General features: G+C 46.2%; 1 protein-coding gene across 13 annotated transcripts in view; it reads left to right on the forward strand.

Moving 5' to 3' along the window:
* Positions 1–26,806, forward strand: part of ADCK1 (aarF domain containing kinase 1) — a 139,552-nt gene that overhangs the window by 73,506 nt on the left and 39,240 nt on the right. For 12 of the 13 annotated variants that reach the window (XM_059723124.1, XM_059723125.1, XM_019478881.2 and 9 more), the window contains one exon: positions 581–784. The exons of the other annotated variant lie outside the window; for it this stretch is intronic. In XM_059723124.1, the coding sequence (XP_059579107.1) occupies positions 740–784 (45 nt within the window). In that variant the 5' untranslated portion in view covers positions 581–739. The remainder of the gene's footprint in view (positions 1–580; positions 785–26,806) is intronic. 13 annotated transcript variants of the gene reach the window in all.

The raw sequence follows: 26,806 nt of genomic DNA on the forward strand, positions 1-26,806 counted from the left end.
CTGGAAACTTATCCCCAACCTCACCCCTGGAACTGGGACAGGGAGAAAGGGGCTGGTAGAAGAGTATGTGTAATAAATCCTGGTATTGCTGTAGTCCAGATTGTAGCTATTTTGCTGATAAGTAGGATCCAGTCTCTGAGGGGCTGCCTATCCAGTACCATTCACTAGGGCTAAATTGACATCAATTGTTCTCTAAACATGTCTTTAAATAGAATGTCTTTCCACATTTTCCGGGAGGCATCTATGCTGGGACATCCTCTAGGTGACCTCTGCACTTTCTGTCTTTCTTTGATCTGCTGGTCTCTCGCTAAGACATGGCTTCACATACATTTTAAACAAGAGCTTGTAGCTTTTATACGCGGGAGTGTTCTTCATTGGTTCCCCTCAGCTCTCTAAATCAACAAAATGCAGTCCTAGAGTTCATCTGACATGATAGATTGTGCAGATACAGAGCCAAATAAGCAAATTAATCCAAGTTGGAAGAATAAGAGTGGGGGAATAAGAATTCTAAGGGTGGTGGGATGATGAGATGCAAAAGGTTTGAGAAAGCAGCTCAGTTGATTTCCTGGTTTCTCTGTAGGTGCACCTTCGCTCTGCAGAACGCCTCCGGGACCTGTGCTGTGCCAACCGAGGCACTTTCATCAAGGTGGGACAGCACCTAGGAGCACTAGACTACCTTCTGCCTGAAGAATACACCTACACCCTCAAGGTGCTGCATAGCCAGGCCCCACAGAGCAGCATGCAGGAAATCAAACAAGTGATACAAGAGGATCTGGGCAAAGAGGTAGGAAAGACATTGTCCCTTGTTCACTCCGTCAGGCAGTCAGCTGCAGGGTGTGGTGCCTCTGGATAGCCATGTGGTAATCTGCAGCCATAGGAGGGCACATGTACATTGGAAGCCAAACATTGCAAGAGATGGTAGCGGGAGTCCTCTTAGCCTATCCTTGGAGGAAATGTGGTGCATCTCTCACAGCTTTCCCGTATGTCTGTGCACATGGTTGGTGAAGCCTAAAAAAAAGAGGAGGCAGTAGTAGAATTGTGGGATGGGAATCTTAGCAAAGCTATATGTGAAGAGCCCATGACAAGAATAACAGAGGTACTGAAGGTGAGGACTGAGGGCTGTGAGCAGAGCTGTGGGCATCTCCAGGACTTGAGTACAGGGGATGCTGCAGTTACGAAGCATGGCGCACTGGCAGAGCTCTGCATGTGTAGATTGCACTGCCCTGGCTGCTTCAGACCAATTCTAGCTAGCAGTGACAGCCCTTTACTTTCACAAGCCCCTAATTAACCCCAATGGAAAAAAAAAATCCCTTTAATAACAACATCAATCACTTTTGGTGCTCACACAAGATAACAGGGTAACAAAGGAGTCCCTGTTACCATTAACTCTTAGGAGTTGGGAGTGAAGAAACCAATATGGCATCCTGCTGTTTTTCATCTAATCCCTTCTGATGACAGCTTCCCTTGTTGCAGGGTGAGGAGCCTCGGGGATACAGGGAGGAAGGCATCAACTGTGCATGTCTGTGTGGCGCAAAACAGTGGGAATGGCTGTGCAGGGGGAATGGGGCTGCCTTGTGCAAAGGGAAGGGTAGAGGCTATGGGGAGTGGGAAAAGGGTTGGGGTTTTGTGGGCATTGGAATAGTGTGTGTGTGTGTGTGTGTGTGTGTGCGCGCGCACACATGAATGGACACATGCATATGCATGCCAGGGTACATCAGTTTACAACCATGGGTTGTGGGGGATGTATTGGATCATGCCTGGCTGTGTGGATTGGTTATAAGCAACTGTATGCTGTGGGGCATGTGGAGTGTGTGCATGTATGTAGTATGTACATATGGAGCAGCAGCGCAGTTGGTCTGCCTGCATGTAGTTTTGGGGGCTAAGGTATTTGGGTGCTCCTGACTGACATGGAACATTTGAGCATTTCCCCACATTTTAGTGGCAAAGAATTAAGGTTAACTTTTTTGACCTGCCTCTGCACTACCTGTAATTATGACCAACACTCCTCAGCTTTGTAGCTAGGTTGGTACCAGCTGGATTCACAGTGTAGCAGATAGCTGGAGTATGGAGCAGACCAGTATACCTGCTCCTTGCAGGACCCATTCCTCAGCTTCCGCTTCATGCGGAGCTCCAGCCAGCTTCTCCCATGCTGGATGAAGATGAAAGCCACACCGGGACCGACTGTATTAAAATATGAAAGCAGCTATCTCCAGCTCAGCTAGCATGGCTTCTCTCTGCAGCTGACCAGGGTGCTCAGCGATAGGCCCATTCCTTTACTCTCAAATGCATTTTCAGCTGCCACAGCTCCACTCTGGTTTCTCTCAGCATTTCAGGAGCTGGCCGAGCCTTCCATGCCTCATTGATTCCCAGCAAGACAGCTTGGATCGCCCTCTTGGTAGCAGCCTTTCCTCTTAGCATTCACTTCACCCACATGGGCAGTGCTGGGTTGGTATTTAATTTTAAAGAGACAGTGAGCAAGAGATAGAAAAAGGGAATGAGAGGGAATGCTAATGAGCAAAAGAAAGCAACAATGAAAGTGAGAAGAGAGAGAGGGGAAGAGAAATGAATAAAAAGAAGCAAGCTGATGGGACTAGAATGTTTTGAGGCCAAAGGCAGTTGCTTAGTGCCAGTAGTTATAAGGGATTGAGTCAAGGTAGGTAAAAACGCAAAGGGGTTTGAAAACCTCATGTGTCAAAGTCCTCCCTGTTGGAGCCTGTAGGATACTAGGGAATTGCATTAGAAGTGATCTGAATCCTGGTTAAGGAATATGTGCATTGTATTTTCCAATAAAATTCCTATTTGAGAACTGGGATTTGGGTGGGGGATTATTAGGGAAGTTGGGAAGTGGAAACTGAATACAGTAAATGTTCCTGGTGAGGTCAGGAGCCCAAGGCACATCTGTACTCCCCTGCAGCACTCTTGAGATTTGCTGCTGAGAAGCACACACCACCCACTGACTCCACATGCAGCAAATCTGGAAATGAGGCTTTGAAGCCACCCTGAGGGCACTTATCACTGCTCTCAAGCATGTTTCTCATTGGCATTCTTCTAAGCTTTGCAGAAATGGTATAAATGAGTCTCTTGACCCAACAGCATCCTGCCTGGAAACCAGCAGCTGAAACCATCTGGAAACAGAAACTGAACTGAAGCAATAACTATAGTGGACCTGGAGCCCAGTTGTACTGCTGTATAAGTCGGTGGCTGAACCTCTATTGGCTTTAGTGGGAGTAAGATCAGGCTCCTTCTTAAGCCCAATATATGGGGCAAGAAATAAATGAAATTCAACCTGGACAAGTTGGATCTGAAGAAGGTAGAGGCACCAAGTACGTGGGGGTTTGAGGCCCCTGGCCCCCTTGGGAAGAGGGCTATCCCCTGAAATGCATAAAACTTTCCACATGCCCATCATCTTAGCTGTCCCCCCCCTGCAAAAATAAAAGTTGGTGCTTATGGAAAGAGGAAACAATTGCTGGAAACACTGCTAGTCCAGGCAGGTATGTAACAAGCAGTAAAGACTAAAGAGGCTAAGGGTGAGAGAGGCCAGAAAATAAGGAAGAAACTTGCAGTGGGAACATAAGACATGCCATATGGTTTTGAGCACAGGTCCACCTAGCTCAGTGTTCTGTCTTTTACAATGGTAAGCATAAGACTATTTAAGCAGGATGTATCCAAAACCCTGATTTCTCCCCCACCCCCTCTTCCGCCCCATAGCTTCCAGCATTCAGAGGCCCTGGGAGTCCTAATTTGGAGGTTGCATCTCCAGTTATTGTGTTTAATACTCACTGATGGACCTGTCCTCCATGAATTTGCCAATTCCCGTTTGGTCCTGTTTTAAATTATCAGGGAGTAGTAGCAGAAAACTAGCTCTATTGGGTTGCATATGCTGTGTAGCATCATGTCTTAGGGCAGAGAGGAAATGGCACTACTGGGGACCTTGCTGGGACCTCCACTGAGAATACCATATATTCTTGTGTAAAATGCACCCTGGAATAAGATGCATGCTCTGCTATTGAAAGGCAGCATGAAGAAAGGTCTTTCTTTGTAGTAAGTAACTGTAGCAGCAGCTAGCTAGGGAGCTGAGCTTATTGATCACTGGATCACGTGCAGATTTTACCTTTGTGGCAGAGAGATGCTCTTACCGTATTTCTCGCATATAATGCACTTCAATTGCCAGCAGCTGTTTTTTTGGGGAAAAAAACCAAATGTGTTGTATGTGAGAAAATACAGTATTTTACTAATGCTTTGTGTACGTGAAGAAAAAGAAATATAGCACGTTTTTGGAGAAATGCTGCAGAAATGATGGAGCTAATGATACTGATGTTTCAACAAAGAGTAAAAGCCTTTGTGTGGCATATAGTGGTTACCACTATTGTGCAGGGTTATGGGAAATCCTGCTGTTGTAGGAACTCCCACCATGGGCCAGTGGTAGAATTTGAACTTAAGTTCTGCAGCAGAAAGCTCTACTACCCTTTCCAGACGTGTTAACCCTCATCTTTCATGAGGCACATGTCTGAGCTTCTCTCTAGCTCACTGATGTCCTCTGTTTCTGTCTTCTCTGATCACCTTTATTAGTGCGCATAAGTCTTTCTCTTGGTGAGGAGCATCCTTCTCAAATGTGATTTCTTCTTACAGCTTCCTCAAGTTAGATCTTGTTGTCTGGTTTTCACTGGGAGAATCCGTAGGTCTTTCTGGATCTTCCTGATCACTCTAGAATTTTTTCTTGGGTCCCTAGTGACACAAGTCCTGTCTGCTAGTTCCTGTTCTCAGAGTTTGTCTTCAGGGCTCTAACCTCTCCTGAGACAAGTTTTATTAAACCTACTATCTGAATAAAGCCACTGAACAGATCAAATAGTAGACCAAGCAACAGGCTTTTTGGAACCTGCCCCAGCCCAGCATCATACACAGGGGGAGTTCCTCTTATGTACAGGGCACTCTCCTGCATCACTGATCCAGGAGTTTTTTGTTCCCATTGACCAGTAGATGGCAGATGAACCCTGGCCTACTGGATTAGGACTTCTTATATAAAAGAGAGCTGGAAGTACTTGGGGGACAGCATAGAAGGGCCACACTCTTACTGCTTGTTATTTGTCATGCTTTGAAGCAAAATGCTCCTCCTCTGAGAGACTGACTTTATGGCTGGCAGACAGTTGGCCTGCAAGGACAGACTTGCATCCCTAAGAGCTTCATTCCAACCACTCCCAGCATTTGCCCCACCTCCTGCAGAGTTGCCTGCTCTATGTCTCCAGTTTTGTGTTCCTGTCATGTGACCAGGGAGGTACATAATCCCTGACACAACACTTGGGGGGAGGGAGCATGTTACATGTTCTGCATGATCCTGTTGCATTTCCTGCAGCAATTATCTCCAAACCCATTCCATACTCTTTTTTTCAGTTTTGCTTCAGTATTTGTATGCCTTGTTAGACCCCCAGCAACATCACTTTAACTGGGTGACCCTTAGGGTGGGCAGATGCAGGGGTGGGGGGGACACAGAAACTGGACACTTCACTTCCCCCTACCAGGCACATTGTTTGTGGGCACTGGAAAGAGAGAAGGCTGACAGGACTGCATTCTGTTTGCAAATACTTTCCTTCTGCCCTTCATCACAGGGTTATTCCCACTGCAGATGAATCTGACTCGCGCTCTCTCTCTCTCACCTTTGTTAAGAATAGGCTCTTAGGGTTGTTACCCTGATCATTAGCCCCTCAAACCATAAGGGTAATGGTGGGAAATGGGAGGGGAGGATGTGACCATTCCTCCACCCCTTGCACTAGTCTCCCTCTGGGCTCGTCAAGCCTTCCAAGCAGCTGTCAATAAAAAACGCATTTATATTAAAACGATAATGAGGAATAAAAAACCTTCACATTTTTTTTCAATAATGTACGGTATAAAAAGGAGATTTTTATCAATTATGAAAAAGATTTTGGCCATAAAAAGGTAATTTAAAGAGTCTGAGATGGATGGCGAGAAACATTAATGTCACCCAGAACAAATGGGCCTGCATTATTCAATTGAGAGGCAGTGGCGGCTGCTTGTACTGGTGCTGCCGTTGCCTCTCTGCTCTAGCTGGCTCGCTTCTTTGCATCTTAGAGCAGATGCACCTACTGATGACAAGCCTCAAAGAAGCCACCCCCAGCAGTGGCTGGGCCTTCCTGGGACTGATAGCAACTGAACTATCCAGTACCTTGGAAGCATGGTGCGTGTTCTGTGGTGTGGCGCTGTGAATATGAGGCAAGCAGCATAACCTGTGGGGACTTTCTGTGGCTCTTACTGCACCCATCAGTTTACCCACTGGTGTCCCCTCTACTTGCCTGGTAGCAGCCAGAATGACTGACATTCCCTCTAGCACACTACCTGAGATCCTTGATATCACTGCTTTTGGCAGTTTTGCAGCCCTTACTTTAATGGTTAGACATGGAACATGAGCACTCCTTAATCACATGCCCTAGTTTCATGGGCTTGGGAACGATTCATTTTGGTGACTTTCAGCTGTTGTAGGAGGGTCTTGCTGTGTGTGGCTGGTGTCATCTACCATGGGAGACTCCATTCACCTCACCCAAGTTAAGGATGGCTCTGGTAGCCTAGATCTTCTACTTCTTTTCTCTTCACTTGCCTGTCAGTGGTTTGACAGTTGGGATGCTGGTAGTTGACTGTGTGACCAGTATATTTTCTGAAGTTGTCCTTGTTTCCCAGTGGTAAGTATGCAAACCTCATCTCTTGGATTTTAGAATTAGATCAGAAAAAAATCTTGGCGAATAAACTGTAGAAAGTAATTCTGCCTTGGCTGCTTCTTTAATTTGTCATTCTGTCTATGGCCTGTGTTATAGAGTTTAATATACTGAATGGGCTTTGTCAGTTACTGTCCTGTTGTGGTCTCAGGTATGGAAGGCAGGATCCCTAAAGAGAGTTTGTCACTGTGAGTTTGCTCAGGGGTTTGTTGACTTATGGATTATCATGCGTCGTCATTACAGTGCTGTGTCTTTAGTGATGTGTACCACAGCTGTACTGTGCTCATGGTATACATGTCCCTTGGGGACTCTGGCAGGATATGCTGGGCACTGTTTAGATGACTTGTGCTGGAGTTGGAGCCAAATGTGTATCAGAGAAAAGGCCCTTGGGAATCCATGTCATGGGTAACAGCTCCTGCCCTCCTGTGTTAGCTGGAAGTTGCCTTTTGCAGGTGAGGCTGATGTCCTTACATGGCATTCTTGCACTAGGACTCTCTCAGCTTATCAAACTCATGAGCATGTATGTGTTTCACCAGCTCAGGGACCTTGGTACCTGTGTTCAGACTGGGTTTGTGGATTGGCCTAGGGCAAGGACAGCAACACCATGCCAGGGGCTTTGGTTCCGTTTCTGAACAGAATACTGACATATTTTGGAAGATACCCCAGAGACTGTCTGAACTCAAGCATCCTGTCTCCTGCTTGTATACTCGGATATCCCAGCATCCCCCATGGATTTGTCTCCTGCCACATAGGGACACCTGCTTCTCTTCAAGATCCCCAGTCCTACCTACTTATCTAGCTCTTCCAGCTATATTCATGGAGCCAACTGAGAAGTGCATGTGTTTATAGTTATGCATGTGTATGGTTATGATGAAATAAAGGGATTTTGGGCCCCACTTATAGCATGTATATATCTCTCTGATATGTACACGTCCCCCAGGTCTTATTTTTAAACACACTGGATGCTGCATTCCTGGTTTGTGTCTCATGCAGTGTTTTAGTCTTACAGGATACATTTTCATAGGATGCACACTTCAGTGTCATATAGTCTACAGATGAGCTCTTGCAGTGAGTGGAACCATCACTCCACCCAAGCTGTGCTCATCAGTAGTGTTTGTATGTTCCTCCAATCAAAGTACTGAACTGATGCCACATGCTTCATCTTGCCATTCACAGCTAGCCGGCTGAGCTCAAATAGTAGCTTCTTGTACATGGCTGCTCAGTATTAAGTGCTCTGTGTTTCAGATAATTAGAAAAAATATAAATGGATTCATTTTGGATAATAAATTGATTGGAGGAAGTGACATTTGTGAGAAGCTAAATCTTTTGGATGTATTATTGAATATGAATTACTGGCTCAGGTCTATTGAATGTTCTTCCCATTTATCAGACTGGGCTAGCGGGGGCCTTGAGCAATTACAATTCCCAGGGCCTGCTTAAGAACAGTGGAGCTGATAAGGCCACTGTAGGTAATGGTTTTGCTGCCTCAACCCAGGAGCAGTGCAATGGTGTGGGTATACCTCCCCCTTAGAATCCTGCTGTACTGGTATCATAGTCAGACATCTTGGCACTCTCAAGACTTGAAGCAGCCCCATCATAGGCTTGGTACAGTGCAGTACAGCATGGTAGTTAGGAGAAAAAAATGTGTGTTGTTGTACGTGACTATGCACTACACCATTGACTATGGCATATACACCATTTGCACTCTCCCCTTCAAAATTCTAGATCCACTGTTGCCTCAGTCTCCTTCTTTTGTAAATTGCCCAATGTCTTGTCCTCTGTATCCCCAGTATATGACTAGCTGCTGTGTCAAGCTGCCTCTGGATGCCCAGTCAGTGACTGTGCCTGGGTGGGTGGGGGGCGGTCTACTTTTTTGAGATCTACCTTCTGATATCTACTTGTGCAAGACTTGGCCTGCTTGGTGATGGGCTCAGGCTGAATGCATTAGCTATTGTGCAATTCCCAAAGGATCATCAGAGTAGGGAGGGAGCCTGTCTGGTCTGTGCTGGTTTTGCTAGAAGATGGTCTTCCTCTGCATTTCCCGTGTGGGGATAGCAGTGGTGAGAGGTGCTGGGTTGAACAGCTCTGTTGACTTGGTGTTCCTAATCCAACTCAAGAAAAGGGTCAGCCTGAGCACCAGCATATGCCTAGTTCCCTGCCTCTTTTTAGTTTCCTACTGTCTTGGACCTTCCTACTGGAGGAACCTTCCATGTGGAGCTCTGTCTTTGTGACCCATTCAGTCCTTGGTCCCTCTGCTGAGACTTGTGACGTTGGTTTTTGAGAGGCAAAGCTCTACCTTGCTAAGAATTGGAGTAAGAACCCACCAATTCATTTCACACCACTCAAGAGACAGTAATAACTTTGTTCAGTAGTGATCCAAGTTAGGTGGCTGCTAGCAACCTTCAGGAGGGATAAAAGGCTCCACCTTCTCCCGGTCCTCTGAGGAGGCCCTTCCCTTGCTCCATCCAACAAACCCTTTTTACCTGTATTAGCCATGGGCAGGTAGGGCAACTAGATAGTGCCCCTTCAATGCTGGTTGCATTAGAAATACAGATGAGAAATTAACCACGTAACACCTTCCCCTTAGCTCAGATTTGCTGGTTGAATTGGAGTTCAGCAGCACCCCCTGCAGGGGGAAAACCCACATTCCAGGGAAAAGAGAGAATCAGTTTCCTACTGTCCCCCCAGCCTGGCAGCTCTGCATGTCACCCTACTCATAGCAGCCATGGCAATGGCAGGAGCAGTGCTGGGCCTGTAAGTGCAGTTGATTTATGTTAACTGTCGAGACGATAATGTTTAATCTGTAAAGTGCTAATCTATTTTTTATGTTGATTATGAATAGGCCAGCTGTGCCTACTTTCCTATTCATAGAGTTTAGTGAACAAGCCCATTTTACAGGCTGAGCTCAGAGGGTGATTTACATGCAAACAGACACTGCTTTAAGGGGAGTAAATCAGCTGAGTTATGCCACTGAACCAGAGCCCTGGCAGCTCAACAAGAAGACAGCGAGGCTTGGAGGAAAGGAGGGGGGAAAGAATGGATGAAAGACGGGGGAAGGGAGAGAAGCTGACTAAGCTGCAGAAGGAGAGGATGAAGGAGAAGCAAGAAAGGGGAAGGAAAGAAGGAGGAGGGAGAAAAGAAAGGGGGGTTTAGCGCAGTACTTGGGTTTGAGATCACTCAGGACAATGCAAATGCTTCAGGGAGTGGGGTAGGGTACTCAGAAAGGAGCTTTCCCTCTGTGTCACTGCTGACCACACGCTCTGTGCTGGGTGGTGCTAGTTGCAGGGGATAGTGTGAATGGTGCAGCAGAAGGCACCATCCCCTGCATCAGTAGTGACCCCACTTCCAGTGTGATACCAGGAGTGCTTGCTAGAGAGACTAGTTTGCGTGTTTTCCCTTCTGTAATTTGAAGAGATCTTGGGCATTTTTATAAGAGTCGTAAGAATTACTAACCTTAATACCATCTTTGCTATTTCTCTCTCTTTCTCCCAGGGTCAGGATCTTTGCCTCCCAGATGTCAGTGGTGCTGTCCTGCCAGTCATACGTATCCCTGCACACCACTTCTCTTCCTGGGTGCCTGTAGATGTGCAGGATGCCTGCTCTGACGTGTTGTAATTATAGCCCATTGGAGCAGGCTTGATTAATCGAGTAATATGCTCTGGCAGCCTCGGTGTCTCATGTAGTCAATGTTCCCGTGTTTCAAAATGGCGGCAGGGTTGCTTTAACTAAAGCTTGTTAAATAAGCTTTAGTTAAAGCGCCCCACTGCATTTTGAAGCGTGGGATGCCGAATACATGAAACTCTGTGGGCGCTCTAATTAAAGTGCTTCTCCACCCCTGGAGCATGTGTAAAGATGCCCATACAATATACTTCACTCCCCATTTTTCCATATGCACCACAAAGGCACATGTCCCCTTGCCTATGCACACCAATCATAACATGACTTATACTTGTCTGCAAACCAAATGCATGGAATGCCACTTCACACATCTCTTCCTGCCCGTTATACGCATCCGACTGCTCCAGCACCCTCCTTCCTATATCCTCTTTGCACAGTCATCCACACCATCACATGCACCCACAACCAATCCCAAGATCCACATATAACTGTCTACCCTCAGCCTTCTGCTTCCCTCATATGTTTTCCAAAGTACCCAATGTTTAGAAGGTGAAGCAGGAATAGGATTTAAGATGTGTTTCAGGTAATGCCTGTTCCCTATGGCCTGTATGTCCTCAGGCATTGACAGCTGGTTCTTTCTCAGAGGGGTGCTGATACTTTTGCTTAAACTTACTATTGACAGGGCCCCTGGGGCAGCTCTGCAGTCGCATACAAAGTCTCATTCTACTGACTGAAGCTAACTCCACCTAATCCCACCTACCTGTTCCTGCTGTCATGTGCCAAGCCCGGGGGTGCTCCAATGATGCTGATCTCAAACATGCTAGAGACTGAGATCTCAAGAGCAGTCACAGAAAGTTTGTCAGGTTTTTCTTGGTTTGGAAAGAATGCTGAGAGACACCCCTCCCTGAGTGACCTGGGAGTATAGTGTAGATAGAGCCATGGAAACCAGGTTGGAGATGGCCTTAGATCAGGGGTGGGCAAAATGGCAGGTCCAGCTGTGGCTGGATTCCATTTCCCAGCAGCCCCTGCCCACATTGCTGTGGTCAGTTTCCATGGAGACCCCAGCAGTGGCAGGGTGGGGCCAGAGTTTCCATGGAAACCAGCCCCAGCCACGCTGGCAGGATGCACGGCTAGTAGCTGCTCCAGGGTCAGGGCTGGGATCTTGCAGCGGTGATGTTGTGGTCTGGAGCTGGGGCAGCAGATTGTAATTCTGCCCCAGCTCTGGCCCACGCTGTCACTGCTGCAAGATCCTGGCCCCAAAGCAGCTCTTTGCCCAGCTGTGTGCTCTGCCAGCACTGCTGGGGCGGGTCTCCATGGAAACCCTGGCCTGGCACGGTCACAGCCCCACCACTCCTGGGGTCTCCACGAAAACTGGCCGCAGTGACACTGGTAGGGGCTGCTGGGAAGTGGAGTCTGCTGCAGACGTGATCCAGCCTGTGGGTTGGGCTTTGCCCACCGATGCCTTAGATGCACATTTGCTCCTGGCTCCCTTTTTCCCCAGAAGACTCACTGTTGTGCTAGTCTCCTGTCCACATCACTTCTTTCTAAAGTTTCTGCTTTAACTCTGTGCAGGATGTAACCTAGAATCCTTTGCCGTGATCTTTCAAAAGACTATGGCACTTTGCTCAAAGGATTGTGGGATATTCCCCTGATGCTCACTGTGTCTGACTGAACAGTAATAGGACCCTTTGCTGGGGGTGGGGAGAGAGCAGAGGTATTACTACTATTAATTTTATATTACTGTAGCAACTAGGAAATGGTGCCTGACCAGAACCACCATGTTCTTGGTATGCTAAAACAATGACTGTGCCCCCAGAAGTTTTCTAATATGTAAAACGAGACAACTGATGAATACACCCACACTGGAGGGTATAAGTAGACATTGAAATAGTACTGATCAGCATTAAAGCCAGTGATGTCAAAACAGCAGTGTAGGGGGAGGATTTTGTTGGAAGATAATATGTTTGATTGGTGCATGTGGATGGAGAGCAATCTCCCAAATGAAAGAGGCAGTAGGGAGAAAGCAGGAAGGTGATGCTGCTTTGAAAATTTAATAAGAGGGTGACGATGGGTTGACTGGAGGAATGACTCATCATCTCAGTAGTGAATGAGAGTTGGTAAGTTGGATAAAGATAGGCCAGAACGTCTTGAAAGTGAAGGCAAGTAGGCTAGATTTGATGCAACAGAAGTAGGAGAACCAGCAGAGAGAAGTAAAGAAAGGGGTGACATGGTCAAAGCACCAGTCTAGGAATTATCTTTGCAAAAGTGGTCTGATTGTGTATGAGTGGGACAAGATTGTATCTGTCCAGGCCAGGGAAAAGGATGTGAAGAACCTGTGACAGTTTTAGCTGTGTGGATAGATAAGGAAGATGGTGTTTTAGAGATGTTTGCAGAAAGAACGTGAGATTTAGACATAGCCTAGTTGTGGACCTTGTGAGAGGTCTGAGTCAAAAACCAGGTTAAAGGTGTGTGTGATGGGTAGCATGATGGTGTTGTCCACACAAAGGAGATAGATTGAGAGGAGTATGGGAAGATGGGAGAATGAAACCTCTTTTCTAGTCAGGTTGAACTTGAGCAGACAAGTAGACATCCATTAAATGTCAGAGAGATAGGCTGCAGGGGTTTAGGTTGTAGCCGTGTTGGTCTAAGGATATAGGCAGACAAGGTTCCTTGGGTGAATTTGATATCTTTTATTAGACCAACCCAAATGTTTGGAGAATAGTTATTAAGCAAGCTTTCGTGTTCAAAAATCCTTCGTGAGGCTAAGGATGCTGCAGCAGTTGCTGCATGCTCTTCCTGGATGGAATGAAAAGTAAAGAAGCCAGGGGCTGGGCTGGGCTGGGGAGTCAGTTGCCAGGCAGATTGTAATGTATCAAAAATCCAATGTCTGTGTTTAGTCCCTGATCTCTAGTATCCAGCAGGTTGATGAAATGGAGCTCATAGGCTCGTCTCTGGGAAGTGTTGTGTAAATTTCCCTTGAGGATCAGGACTGAAAGATTGGAGAGAGAGTGGCCCTCCTGTGAGAAATGTGCCCCCACCGGTAATTGGGTGTTTCTGTCTTTGATGGATTTCCGGTGTGCGTTCATTCTGGTGCGCAGTTGTTGTTTGGTTTCTCCTACATATCTTCCATCAGGGCATTTGGTGCATTGGATGAGGTATACTACATTCCTGGAGGTGCAGCTGTAAGATCCTGGGATGCTGATGGCTCTGTTGTGGGGTGTAGTAATAGTGGGGGTGGTGGAGATGTGGGGGCAGGTTTTGCATTTCTTGTCATGGCATGGAGATAGGCTGTGATTTTTAGTTTGGAGAGGTGATGAATCTGGAGTAGTGTGTGGCAGCTGTGACACATCAGCATAGAGGTGGCAGTTGAATTTGTGTTTGTGAAGGATATTTCCAAAAGATAAAGATTAGATAGGGCAAAAGAGGAGATAAAGGAGAGAGCTCTGTGGAGCCCTACACAGAAAATGGATGGTGCATGAAGAACATCCTGTGAAGGACACTGAAAGAGATATTAGAGAGGTAGAAAGAAGAAAAGGTAGTCACAGAAGCCAAAGGAGGATGATTTCAGGAACATGGTTGACCGTGTTGAAGGTGATTATCAGGTTGACTAGGATGAAAATTGAGCACTAGTTTTGTGCTTTGGTAAGGAAGAGGTTATTGGAGACTGAGGAGACCAGCCTCAGCAGGTGGTGCCAAGGGTAGAACCAGGTTGGAGATGGGTTCAGAGAGCTTAGAGGTGAAAGGGAAAAAGTTGATGGGGAAGAAACTGGAAAAACAAATGAGATCAAGCTTTTTTAATGGGAACATTGTTTTTTGTTGCAAGGGGAAAGAGTCAGAGGAGAACAAGAGTGGGAGGGGGAGAGTAAGGGACTTATGAGCTGGTTGATGCAGGTGGGCTTTGCCCCCTTAGTAGTCTTTCAGACTGTCCAAACAATAGTTTACAAGTGAGCTTGGTTGCCTGCAGCCTCGCTGTCTGGCTTTGCTTTTGGGAGCACCTCAGCAAGTCCTCATAAAACAACAAAAGTTTTTGGTTCAAACAAAGCAAACCTTTCTCCAGGAGAAGGCCCTTTAGCTCTGGCCCTTCCTAGAGGCAAGCTCTTTTTTCACTCTGGTTCCTACCCACAAACTGTTCCTTCCCCAGCTTGAGCTCTCTGCTCTTCCCCTGCTTGAGCTTTAAACTGATAGCTAATCTTTCACAGCTGGGCTCCTACCCTGGGTCTGTCTGGCTGCCCCCCTTAGAGGGCCAGACCACTGTGTTGCCGAAGAGTTGGGGGTTGGTATGAGGGGGGAGATCATGCAGTGACATAGACTTGGCTCATTAGGGCAGGTGGAGGGATACAAAGAGGAAAGCAGAAGTGAGGCTTTTCTGTCAGTGACATGGGGAAGAAGGAGAGAGAGGGATGGAAGAGAGGGGGACTGTCATGTCTCATTCTGTTAGGTGTTTTACATCACTTATGTGGAAAGGTAGCTGTCTGGCCTGCTGAAAGCTAGTAGTGACGGTCCCAGTGTTTGAACTGCTGCCCCTGCAGGGCTGGAACTTCAAGGGGCTACTCACTCAGCAGCCCTACAGAATCACAAGGTGCAGACAGAAGTGCAGCTCCCTAGTCTAACTCAGTGTTTCACAGAAAGCAGTATGAGTTAGACTGATCCTCCCAACCTAATGCATATTAGCTATTGGGTCAGGAGGGTGGGGAATTGAGATCCAATGTGGAGCTGATCCAGGGAGAGAGGCTGTATCTCTGCAACCTCTTCACCTAGCTTTGCCCCCCCTCTCCCGGCCCCTGGTGCTGTCTTGGGATGGGTGGGTGAGGCAGGGGAGGGAGGACCATTCTGGGGTTTTCTCAGCCTGTGCTGGAGGGGGTGGGGTGACGTGAACTGGAGCCCTCACTTTGGGAGAGCTCCAGTCCATCCACCCCAGCCTCCAGCACTGGCTGTGCAACCACCAAAACAAGCTTCCTTCTTCCTCCCCCCCCCCCTTCTGCATTGGCCCAGTCCTGCTCCTGGTACGTGCAGATAATTTAATGAAGGCGCTCTGCTTTGGACTGAACCCTTATATAAATGAGGGTTTAGATTGTCATGGAATCAGGCCCTTTTACAACACACTGCAGCTGTGTACTTGTGTTAGGTCATGGCTGTACAGTGCTTTCAGGGGCCAGATCAGGCAAAACTTGTCACTTCTGTCTGTGTTTTCAGGTTCTTTTAGTTTTCCCTTAGGGGGTATGTTTCTGTGTCATCTTCTCCAGTCTCTCTCTTGCAAGTCCTGTCTGTCTCTTCCCTTCTGTAGGTCTCCATGGCTCTGTTTGTGTGGATCACTTCCTGTCTCTTGCTCCATCTGTTGGTCACAGGGATCCAGTCAGCCTGGGCTGCCTGTATAACAGCAGTTTTTGATTTGTGGTCTGCAGACTCCTGGCGGTTTGCAGAATATGTCTAAAGGGTCCACAAAAGATGACTATGATCAATCAAAAGTATGTGAATACCCACACTTACAATTCAAATGGGTCCGCACCTCCATTCAAAATTTTTAGGGAAATGAAAGAAGGTTGAAAACCACTGTTCTACAGCATTGCTGGGCTGGACTCCTTTGCAGCTGGAAGTGTCTCATTGGGACCTGTAACCCTTCCCAATTCAATGGCTTTGATTTCCATGCCTCATGGAGTTCGTGGAAGAGCTAACAAAGACACCTGGCTTCCCCTTCTTCTTCTGACCACGTTGCTGCTCAGGGCAGCGCCTCCCCTCAGTTGTCCTTACCTCATTTTAGATATTGGGGTATTTCATGACTTCTCTCTGTCCTGGAAACTTCAGGTTCATATCTTCACTCCCAGCCTTTGGGAGAAAAAGAGGTGGAAGGAATTTTCTGAAGTTCGAGGACATGAGGATTTCAGTGTGCAATGTGTGATCACACCTAGGGATCCCTCCTAGGGACCCCAGAACAGGGTTCTCTGAATGCTGGGTAGATGGAGGTTGCATTAAAGAAGGAAGGAGAAGAAGGGCAGAAGGAGATAGGAAGTGTCCCTGCTGTGCTCCCCTCCAAAGTAGTACTGATGGGAATCTCCTTGTTGAAGCAGGGAAAAACATAGTTCTTTAAATATGCAGGATATGAAAAAAAAATCCCTGGTTTGGGGAAGTTGCGCACTCTCACAGGACCTGGATTCCGATCCATCTTGGAGATTGACAGACACAGCTCCATCCTGACAGGTGGTTAGAGAGAGATGCAGACAAGGTAATATTTCTTCACAAAGAGAGAAAGAAGGCAGAAGATTTAATGAGCATTGTACAATTCAGGTGGAAGACAACTTAAGATAAAAGATAAATTAGGTGACCAGGAGGTATTTGTGGGAGGGTAAAACCATAGCAGATTGGAGTCTGTACTCCAGTAGCTGCTGGAGAGGGCAGTGTTGAAAGAACTAAGGGACTTTGGAAGTCACTGACCCTTTCATTTGTGTGTGATGGGCAGAAATACATTCACCTTCTCATGCTGCATAAGGCAGCTCGTTTGTGTATTTGGTTTTTGATCTGTCAGAATATTGCATAGACTAAAATGCATTTGGGGCTTAAACATCCTTTTTAGTGACCACCTGTGATCCATTCTCTAAGCCTGACAGTTTTCATCAGAGAAAGAGACATTCTTGTTATGTATCTTGAGGTTCACCAATGTTAAGGTGATGAGCAAGGGTATAAGACCTTAAGTAGATTTTAGGCTGGCAGGCTCTGGTGGGATTGTCTGGGTGCACCTGGGATTAGTGGTACCTCTTCAGCAGTTCATGTCAACTGCTTGGGTTGCACGGGACTGGATGTGGTATGCTCTGATATTATGTACTCATTGCTGTTCCCACTGCCTGGTTCTCTACATGCTGCCTCTGGATGTTGTTTTCAATCTAGGATTAGTAATTTTTGCAGGTAGTTTTGTCCTGGCTTAAACATCTGACTTTAATCAGAGAAATAAATGAAGATGCTGTGTGCTTGCCTGAGCACAGCTGTTAAGCAGGAGTTAACAGGGACAGAATAAAAGGTGCTTTCCCCCAAAGCATTGCTTTGTAGAAATTAAAAAATATTGAATGACGATACCTGAGGCTTCTGGTCTAGCTCATTAATGAACTGAGATGGGGAGTGGCTATGCATGGGCATTTCCACTTGTCTCTCTCTGGGAAGGGAAGGCCGGAAAAGGCCTGCACTTGTCTCCAGGAGGTGGAGTAAAGAGGTGTTTCTTTTCCTCCAGTTGCTTCTCTAATTGATTGACGGAATTGGGTAATTGATGGATTAGTAATTGATGGAAGTCACTCATCGTGGTGTCCTGTGACCAGTGGGGTCCCCCAGGGCTCTGTCCTTGGACCCATACTGTTCAACATCTTCATTAATGATGTGGACACTGGAGTCAGAAGTGGACTGGCCAAGTTCGCCGATGACACCAAACTTTGGGGCAAAGCATCCACGCCAGAAGACAGGCGGGTGATCCAGGCTGACCTGGACAGGCTCAGCAAGTGGGCGGACGAGAATCTGATGGTGTTCAACGCCGATAAATGCAAGGTTCTCCACCTTGGGAAGAAAAACCCGCAGCATCCTTATAGGCTCGGCAGTGCTATGTTGGCTAGCACTATGGAAGAAAGAGACTTGGGGGTCATCATTGACCACATGATGAACATAAGCCTGCAATGCGATGCTGCGGCTAGTAAAGCGACCAAAACGCTGGCTTGCATCCATAGATGCTTCTCAAGCAAATTGCGGGACGTCATTCTCCCCTTGTACTCGGCCTTAGTGAGGCCACAGCTGGAGTACTGTGTCCAGTTCTGTGTGCCACAATTCAAAAAGGATGTGGAGAAGCTTGAGAGAGTCCAGAGAAGAGCCACGCTCATGATCAGAGGTCAGGGAAGCAGACCCTGCGATGACAGGCTGAGAGCCCTGGGGCTCTTTAGCCTGGAAAAGCGCAGGCTCAGGGGTGATCTGATGGCCACCTACAAGTTTATCAGGGGTGACCACCAGTATCTGGGGGAACGTTTGTTCACCAGAGCACCCCAAGGGATGACGAGGTCGAATGGTCACAAACTACTTCAAGATTGTTTCAGGCTGGACATAAGGAAGAATTTCTTTACTGTCCGAGCCCCCAAGGTCTGGAACAGCCTGCCACCGGAGGTGGTTCAAGCGCCTTCATTGAACACCTTCAAGATGAAACTGGATGCTTATCTTGCTGGGATCCTATGACCCCAGCTGACTTCCTGCCCTTTGGGCAGGGGGCTGGACTTGATGATCTTCCGAGGTCCCTTCCACCCCTAATGTCTATGAAATCTAATGTTGATGGCTTTGTGATGAGGAAATGTTGATGGAATCCCAAATTGAAGCCTCAGTGGTCCTCCTCAGTGCTACAGATGGTGGTCGTGATGCAGAGCAGTAAAGTGGTATCAAACTACGAGAGAATCAGGATGGGAGATGAACGCAGATGAAAGAAGAATCCATTATCTTGATAGATTGTGGGGGAGGTGGTGAACACTGCATAAATCCTGGGCCAGCTGGTAAGGAGTCATGTCCTGTGGGAGACGCGTGGTATTTGCCACATTGCTCTCCTAGGGGCTTCTCTAGGGAGACAGCTTTATCTTGTGGCTGCTACCAGTGAAAGCTGCCCAGAGCATGTGCAAAATGTAGACTTTTTTGGGGAGCCCTGAATGTGATCCATCCTGGTTAGGCCTATGCACTAGTGGGACTGCACTAGTGGTTTTACATTCTCCATGGAATGAGTGTATTATGAGAATCCAGTTCCATTTTGACCCTCTTGTAGGAGGGCTGTACGTGGTCTGGAGCCTGATTCCAGGGTCTGTACTTGCATATCTGAGTGAATCAAACTCCCTGTCTTCATGGCAGCCCTGGTTTCAATATGTGACTTAAAGGAATGTATGAAGGACAAGCTCCACAGCTGGCTTGCAAACACTGCCCTGAATGGTGATGCCTTTTGTATAATACCCAAGATGTGGAATTGGGACCAACGTGTGGATATGAACTTGAGAGAACAGATGAGACTTCTAGCTGTTTTGGGAGGAGCAACAGTTTGTGTCTAATGGAAAGAGCTGGGGAAAGGATGAGACTGTTAACCCCTGTTTCTTCACATGTCAAGAGAGAAAACAGAATATTTCTGTTCAGAGAAGAAATCTGTGCATGATTAAGAGAAAAAGGAAATTACACCTGATGAGATAGGAACAGATGCCTAACGTAATGTTGTTAGTCCACAGCCTGCCTGTAGCACAGGTAGGGGAAGGAGCAAGGGATAGCTTCAAGTTTGTGAATATGCGTGGTGATAAAAATGCTAAGATGCTATCCTACATCAGCTAGTCACCGGCAGCTGTTTCCTTAGATTATATACAGTAAGTATGGGTTGGTGGTGGCAGAGGGAGGGGTTGAGCTTTGCTGGGTATAAATTTTCCTATCTTCATTGAAGATAGTGGGAGACTTTTCTCTAGAGGATGTAGGTGTTTCAGGAAGTGCTGCTGCTGGTTCAGTAGGTAGTGTTGTTCCCTCTGAGTCACTGCCTCGCCCCCAGCAGGTTGCTAAGGGATGCTTTGCTGTCGATGGTGCTGTCTTTCAGGCAAGGTTTCAGAATGGAGGCCCTGAATCTGTGATAACTAAAGGTTTTTAATTACTTTATGCAACAATCATGGCATTGGTCCAGAAGACTGGCCAAGCTTTGCCATCCTGTAATTTCTCCCTCTTTAATTCTGTTCTAACCAGTTGCATAATTTTGCTATGCATTGCTCAACAGTTGTCACTTTTCATTCAAGAGACAGATTTAGAAATTATATATGGATATGCATGTATATGTTTGTGCATAGTATTTGTATTATGCTGAAAGAATGATAAATAGTAAAATCAAGCACTTTAGGATTGGAAAGTAGCAGATTTAGAGTTGATTGTACCACCTCCGTTCTGTTCACTAGCAAAATCAGATTAGAACCCGAATCTCCTGAATTCCAGCCTTGTACCTTCAACACAAGGGGTCATTGTTTCTCCTCTTGAAAACCTTTTGCTTCATTTGGTGTCCAGTCTTTGGCTCAAATGAGGCTAGGGTCCTGGGGAATAGATAAATATGTGGTCAGACTGTATCATAATGAGTAGGCACAAGGACAAGATATTTTTGCCTGCATATATACAAACAAACTTGCATACATTTATGTGTGCATGTATTGGTGTGTAATATATATTTATATATGCTTTAGAATTGGTAGGATGAAAGCTACTATGCTACTGATATATAAGATATTATTATTAAAAAATTGAGTTAATAAATATACACACTTGACAGATGAGTTTGGGTCCCATCAATTAAACCCAGCATTCATTAGTGAAGGAGAAGTCCAATCAGATTGCACTGACTCAACTAACCCTTCTATAAATTGTGGGCTGTGTGCACTGACATTTGATAAATTATTCTTCATAATCCACTGTCTGCTGTGATAAATCTAATCTTTCAACTTTTGCTGTCTTAATAACTGCTGGAGTAACACTGCAACATTTTATTTTTGTGTGGGGGATGCAAATAACCAGGGTAGAAGGGTGGGGAAATGATGGATCAAAATCTTGGTTTGAAGCTAGGGAATTGGCGCTCCCTGCCCTGGGTTGACTCATATCTACTGTAGGAGGTCTTGTAGATTTGCAGAGAGCAGTGATCCCATGGTGACATCCCAAAAACGGCCAAATATTTGCTCTTGAAAAGATGACACAGTGCATATTCACATGTAGGCCAGCAAGGGGTTTGCAGGTTTTTGTGTTCAAGCGAGCTCCCAATCTCAAAAGAGGACATTTATAAAATCTTGGCATGGAGATCCATAGAAATATGGCAGAAGCCACTTTGGGTCCCCTAAACTAAGTCAGCAACTCTCTGTCTGCGAGCAGGAGTCTCCCTCATAAAATTCACCGTTGTATGTATCACTAATTTGGTCCTTCATGGGCAGTCACAGCGCAAAGGCCAGGTACTGAATGGGCCATAAGCTTGCTCTTACTCCTGGAGGGCTCCTGCAACTGATCTCACTCCCGTAGCAACTCTTTAAAAATTTCATTTTTTTGTGAGCTATTTAAACTTTTACTTTTTTGCATTTTGCTCTTCGAAGGATAGGGAATGGGCTAGCTTTCATACTGTGTTTCTTAGGCTGTGGAAGGTGCTGTGGAGCTTGGGTATATTGTAAAGGGAAATTTAAATGTGAATCAGTCAACAACAGCAGTGTCAATACAATATTCAAAAATGAATGGAGACATATTAATACAGGGCCAAATTCTGAGCTGCAGTTCAAGTCTTAACCAGCCAAAACTCCTGTCAACTCTAATCGGAGTTCAGCTTACCTCAGCATAGTCAGTAGCTGGCTCTGCCCATTTTGTAAATCTCTTTAAAAGAGGTTCTACATCTTTCAGGCCCAAGTTAACTTAGAAGTCATTTTCATCCCAAACAGTGTTTGGGAGACTGCTTAGTGTCAGTTCTGCTTGGGGCTGACTGCCTGTCACTCTCATTATCAGATATCTGTCTGATAGTTGAGCTTTGGGCCATAGATAGTAGGTATTGCTTTGGACATTGGTGATGTCTTTGACACAGATACAAAAGGGAGGAACACACTACAAAGATGGCCTAGTAGCCAAAACATAGCCATGAACTTGTGCAACATTGGACAAGTCATTTAGTCCACCCTGTACATGAGTTTTTAGTCTGAATGCGAATAGTATTTCCTGACCTCATGGTCACTATTTTATTGATATGTTTTCTGCTATCACAATTAAATTGGCTTTAGTGAGCATGAAGATTTCTGCCTTCACTAGCAATGAGGTTCTCAGTCCCAAACTTTCAAGGTATGCTTATACCACTGAGTTACCTGGCCAGGCAATGCTGAGAGAAATGCATTGTGCTGCCTCTCAGGTTGGAAGTAGTGATGCCACGTTTGCATGACCCTATGCCCTAGCTAATTAGCTTACCCTGAGTGTTGGATCTGCTGCTTCCAATGTGGAAGGAAGTGCACACCATACTCCTCTCTGTGTCTGGTACAGTAGGTTAATGGTACAGTTAAACATGGAAGCTTTTCAGGGTTAGGTTGCTTAGCTCCCTGCCAGTGAGTGTTTGTGAAGTAGCTGGAGAGGAGTCTATGCAGCTGCTGCACAGGATAGCTGAGATGCTCCAGCTGTTTGTTGTGGCTTTTACTTCAAAGGGTGCTGCTCCTCCACTCAGAAGGTTGGGACTGCTGGTAAGCTCCAGCCACGTGGAAAGATGATGCCCTTTGATGTAAAAGCCATAGCAAAGAGCTGAGCGATTAGTTCTTAATTCTGCAGTTCACTGTGAACTAAGCAGGCTGCAAACCATCCAGATACAAACAGTCTGGTTCCACTGTACACACCTGCTCTCTGAGTGCGAAGCCTGTCGGAGTTGGAGGAGGGAAGGTCTTGGGTCAGCTTCTGTTAGGATTTTTGTGTTTTGTAGGAGGGGAAATCCAGGTTTTGTAGCAATGAGGAGGGAACGGGATGGGGTGAATGCCTGACCACCCATGTTAAACTAGTGTCTGTGCTGGTGAGTCCCTTTAAGGTAACTGGTATATTAAACTCCTACATTTCCCATTGCCCTTCAGGCATAGGAAATATGTCCTGATTTTCACCTGCCCTAGATCCTACAAGAGTAAAGCAATGTTCTGCATACAGTGGTATTTATTTGTCTGTCATATGAGAAACTGGGAAAACTGCATTTGATGAATTCCAGTATTTAGTCCTATTTAGTCCTAGACCAGTGGTGGGTGAAGCCATCCCTTCATATCCTATCCTCCCTTCACATAGTGGCGCAAAAATAGTTAATGAATGATATCAGGGATGTGATTTGATGAAAACCCTGGGTGATGGAGGGTGCAGGGCCCATCTGCACCAGGAAACTTTTCAAGCTTTGGAATACTTCTTGTTTTCAGGGGCCCATTTTGAGTTGGACTAGCTGAGCTGGGCCATCTGACAAAGATAGGGAGGTGGTGAGGGGGACGTATATAAAATGGATTTTGGAAAACCAAATTTACAAGACCCTTTTGGGCCACACTGCGCCCTGTCTACCTAGCTTCTGTTTTCACATCAGTGAAAACCTTGATGGGGCCCATAAATGGAAAGTATTATTTACTCCCCATACTGACTACATTCTGACTGCAGCACATTCAATGCAAGAATGCTGACAGATGTCTACTGCTGATAGGCAGTGTTAGCATTGCATTATTTCAGGGGAAACTCTCTTCTCACCTCTCAGAACACTCCTCCACCACCTTGGGAGAAGACATTTTTTTTTGGGATAGATGAGACTATTGCTGTTACAGGGCTCAGTTACAGAAATGCCTACTTGGAGATTTATTTATTTATTGTGCCTTTTGGGGAAGGGAAAGGGAACATGTTTTTCTGGAATGAGCAGGGTGGACTTGATTAGTCAGCAGTGGCACAGACTGTTGGGTGCCTCTGGATACTGCAGGTGGGCATTAGGAGGCAATTTATTTAGAAAATGTATCTAACAGGACGTGCGCTTTTTAATTTGTATGACTTTGTGGGTAAGACGCTCATTGCTGGGAGAGTAATACAGCAGTGCACAGGCAATCCAGGAAGTTTTTGGAGAGTACTGGGTACAATTCCCTGGTGCAAGTATTGGAGAGGTCAACTAGGGACCATACTTTTCTTGATCTGTTTCTCACAAACAGGGAAGAATTGGTGGGAAATATAGTCATGTACCTTGGGCACTAGCAACCATGAGATGATTGAGTTCAGGATCTTTGAAGGAAGGAAGGAGAGTAGCAGAGTAAGGGCCATGGACTTCAAAAAAGTAGACCTGGACTCAGTCAGGGAACTCGTAGACAGGTGCCTCTGGGGGGGCAGTCTGAAGGGGAGAGGAGTCCAGGAGAGCTGGCTGTACTTTAAAGAAACCTTACTGAGGGCACAGGAACAAACCATCCTGATGTGCCAGAAGACTAACAAGTATGGCAGAAGACCAGGTTCGCTTAGCAGGGAACTCTTCAGTAAGATAAAACACAAAAAAGAAGCTTATAAGAAGTGGAGGCTTGGACAAACAACTAGGGAGGGGTATAAGAGTATTGGTTGGGCATGTGGGAGGAAATCAGGAAGGCCAAAACAGAATTGGAGTTGCAGCTAGCCAGGGACGTGAAGGGTAACAAGAATGGTTTCTACAGCTATGTCAGCAACAAGAGGAGGAACCCACCAAGGGAAAATGTGGGTCCTTTACTAAATGGGGGAGGTGAGCAGCCAACAGTGGTGAAAGAAGAATTTAGGGACTATTTAGAAAAGCTGGATGTATACAAATCCACGGGGCCGGATGGGATGTACCTGAGGGTGCGGAGGGAGTTGGCAGATGTCATTGCAGAGCTGCTGGCCATCATCTTTGAAAACCCATGGCAATCGGGAGAGGTTCTGGATGATTGGAAAAGATCAAAAATAGTGCCCATCTTTAAGAAAGGGAAGGAGGATCTGGGGAACTATAGACCAGTCAACCTCACCTCAGTCACCTAGAAAAATCATGGACCAGGTCCTCAAGGAATCTATTTCTAAGTTCTTGGAGGAGAAGGTGATTAGGAACAGTCAGCATGGGTTCACCAAGGGCAAGTCATGCCTTGACCACCTGATTGCCTTCTATGATTAGATGACTGGCTCTGTGGATGCCGGGAAACTGGTGGATGTGATGTACCTTGATTTTTAGCATGGGTTTTGATACAGTCTCCCACAGCATTCTCACAAGCAAGCTAAGGAAGGACAGGTGGGATGAATGGACTGTAAATTGGATAGAAAACTGGCTGGCTAATTGGACTCAGAGGGTAGTAGTCACTGGGTCGAGGTCTAGTTGGCAGCTGATATCATCAAGTGGAGTGCTCCTAAGGTCATGTCCTGGGGCCAGTTTTGTTCAATACTTTCATCAGTGACCTGGAAGGTAAGACCTGGAAGGTGGGATAGAGTGCACCCTCAGCAGATTTGCAGATGACACCAAGCTGGGAGGAGTAGTAGATACACTGGAGGGTAGGGCTAGGATTTAGAAAGATCTAGAGAAGTTGAGAATTGAACCAAAAGAAATCTCATGAAGTTCAATAAGGAGAAGTGCAAAGGCCTGGATTTAGGATGGAACATGCACCAGTACAGGCTGGGGGCTAACTGGCTAAGTAGCAGCTCTGCACAAAAGGATCTGGGGGTTACAGTGGACAGTAAGCTGAGTATGAGCCAACAGTGTGCCCTTGTTGCAAAGAAGGTGAATGGCATACTGGGCTGCATTAATAGGAGCATTGTCAGCAGATTGAGGGAAGTGAGTCTTCCTCTCTATTCGGCACTGATGAGGCCACATCTGAAGTACTGTGTACAGTTTTGGGCCCCGCACTACAGAAAGGATGTGGACAAATTGGAGAGTCTAGTGGAGGGCAGTGAAAATGGTTAGGGGCCTATATGACTTCTGAGGAGTGTCTGAGGGAACTGGGTTTATTTAATCTGGAGAAGAGAAGATTGAGAGGGAATTTAGTAGCAGCCTTCAACTACCTGAAGGGTGGTTCCAAAGAGGATGGAGCTGGACTGTCCTCAGTCATGGCAGATAACAGAACAAGGAGCAATGGTCTCCAGTTACAGCAAGGGGAGTTTAGGTTAGATATTAGGAAAAACGTGCCCACTGGGAGGGTGCTAAAGCACTGGAACAGATTACCCAGAGAGGTTGTGGAGTCTCTATCCTTGGAGGTTTTTAAGACCTGGCTAGACAAAGCCTTGGTTGAAATGATCTAGTTGGGGTTGGTCCTGCTTTGAGTAGTGGGGTGGAGGTCCCTTCCAACCCTAATTTTCTATGATTCTATGAATGTGGAGTCAGGAGATTTGGGTTTAATTCCTGGCTCTGCTACAGTCTCCTTGTGTGACCCTAGGCAAATCTTGTAACATAACTTTTGCAAAAGGGGCTTGGTCCTGTTGACTTTCAATGAGACTCAGGCTCCTGAGCAAGTCATTTCTAGAAATTAGATTTAAGCTGATAAATTGCTAAGGCACTTGTAAAAATTTCCCTCCACTGTCTTTGTGCTTCCATTTCCCACCTGTAATACTGCAGTGCTGCTAGTTCTTGCCCATCTCTCTGTCTATCTAGTCTGTAACTTCTTTGGGAAAAGGATTGTCTTTTACTATGTGCTTGTACAGCACCCAGCACACTGAGGGTCCAACTTTACCTGGGTATCACCTCACTACAAATAATACATAGTAAGCAACCAGATAGCTAAATTCTGGAGGAGCCTTTAAGCCCACCTCCCTGTGGCTAGAATACTAATGCAACAATCATGAAAAGATCTTGCATGTTTTAAAATAAATGAGCCTCATTCTTAAGGATCAAATGTTCAGCATTGCTTTTTTATCCAAGGAAGTGTAACAGCACGTGCAGTTGTCGGGAGAGTGTGCTCCTGATGAGTAACTGAATAAACAGAGGGCTAATTAGAGGCTCCAACACGTGCATGGACCCCATTTATCTGGGC

This window comes from Alligator mississippiensis, chromosome 2, assembly GCF_030867095.1.
Source record: "Alligator mississippiensis isolate rAllMis1 chromosome 2, rAllMis1, whole genome shotgun sequence".
In the NCBI taxonomy this organism is placed as follows: domain Eukaryota; kingdom Metazoa; phylum Chordata; order Crocodylia; family Alligatoridae; genus Alligator; species Alligator mississippiensis.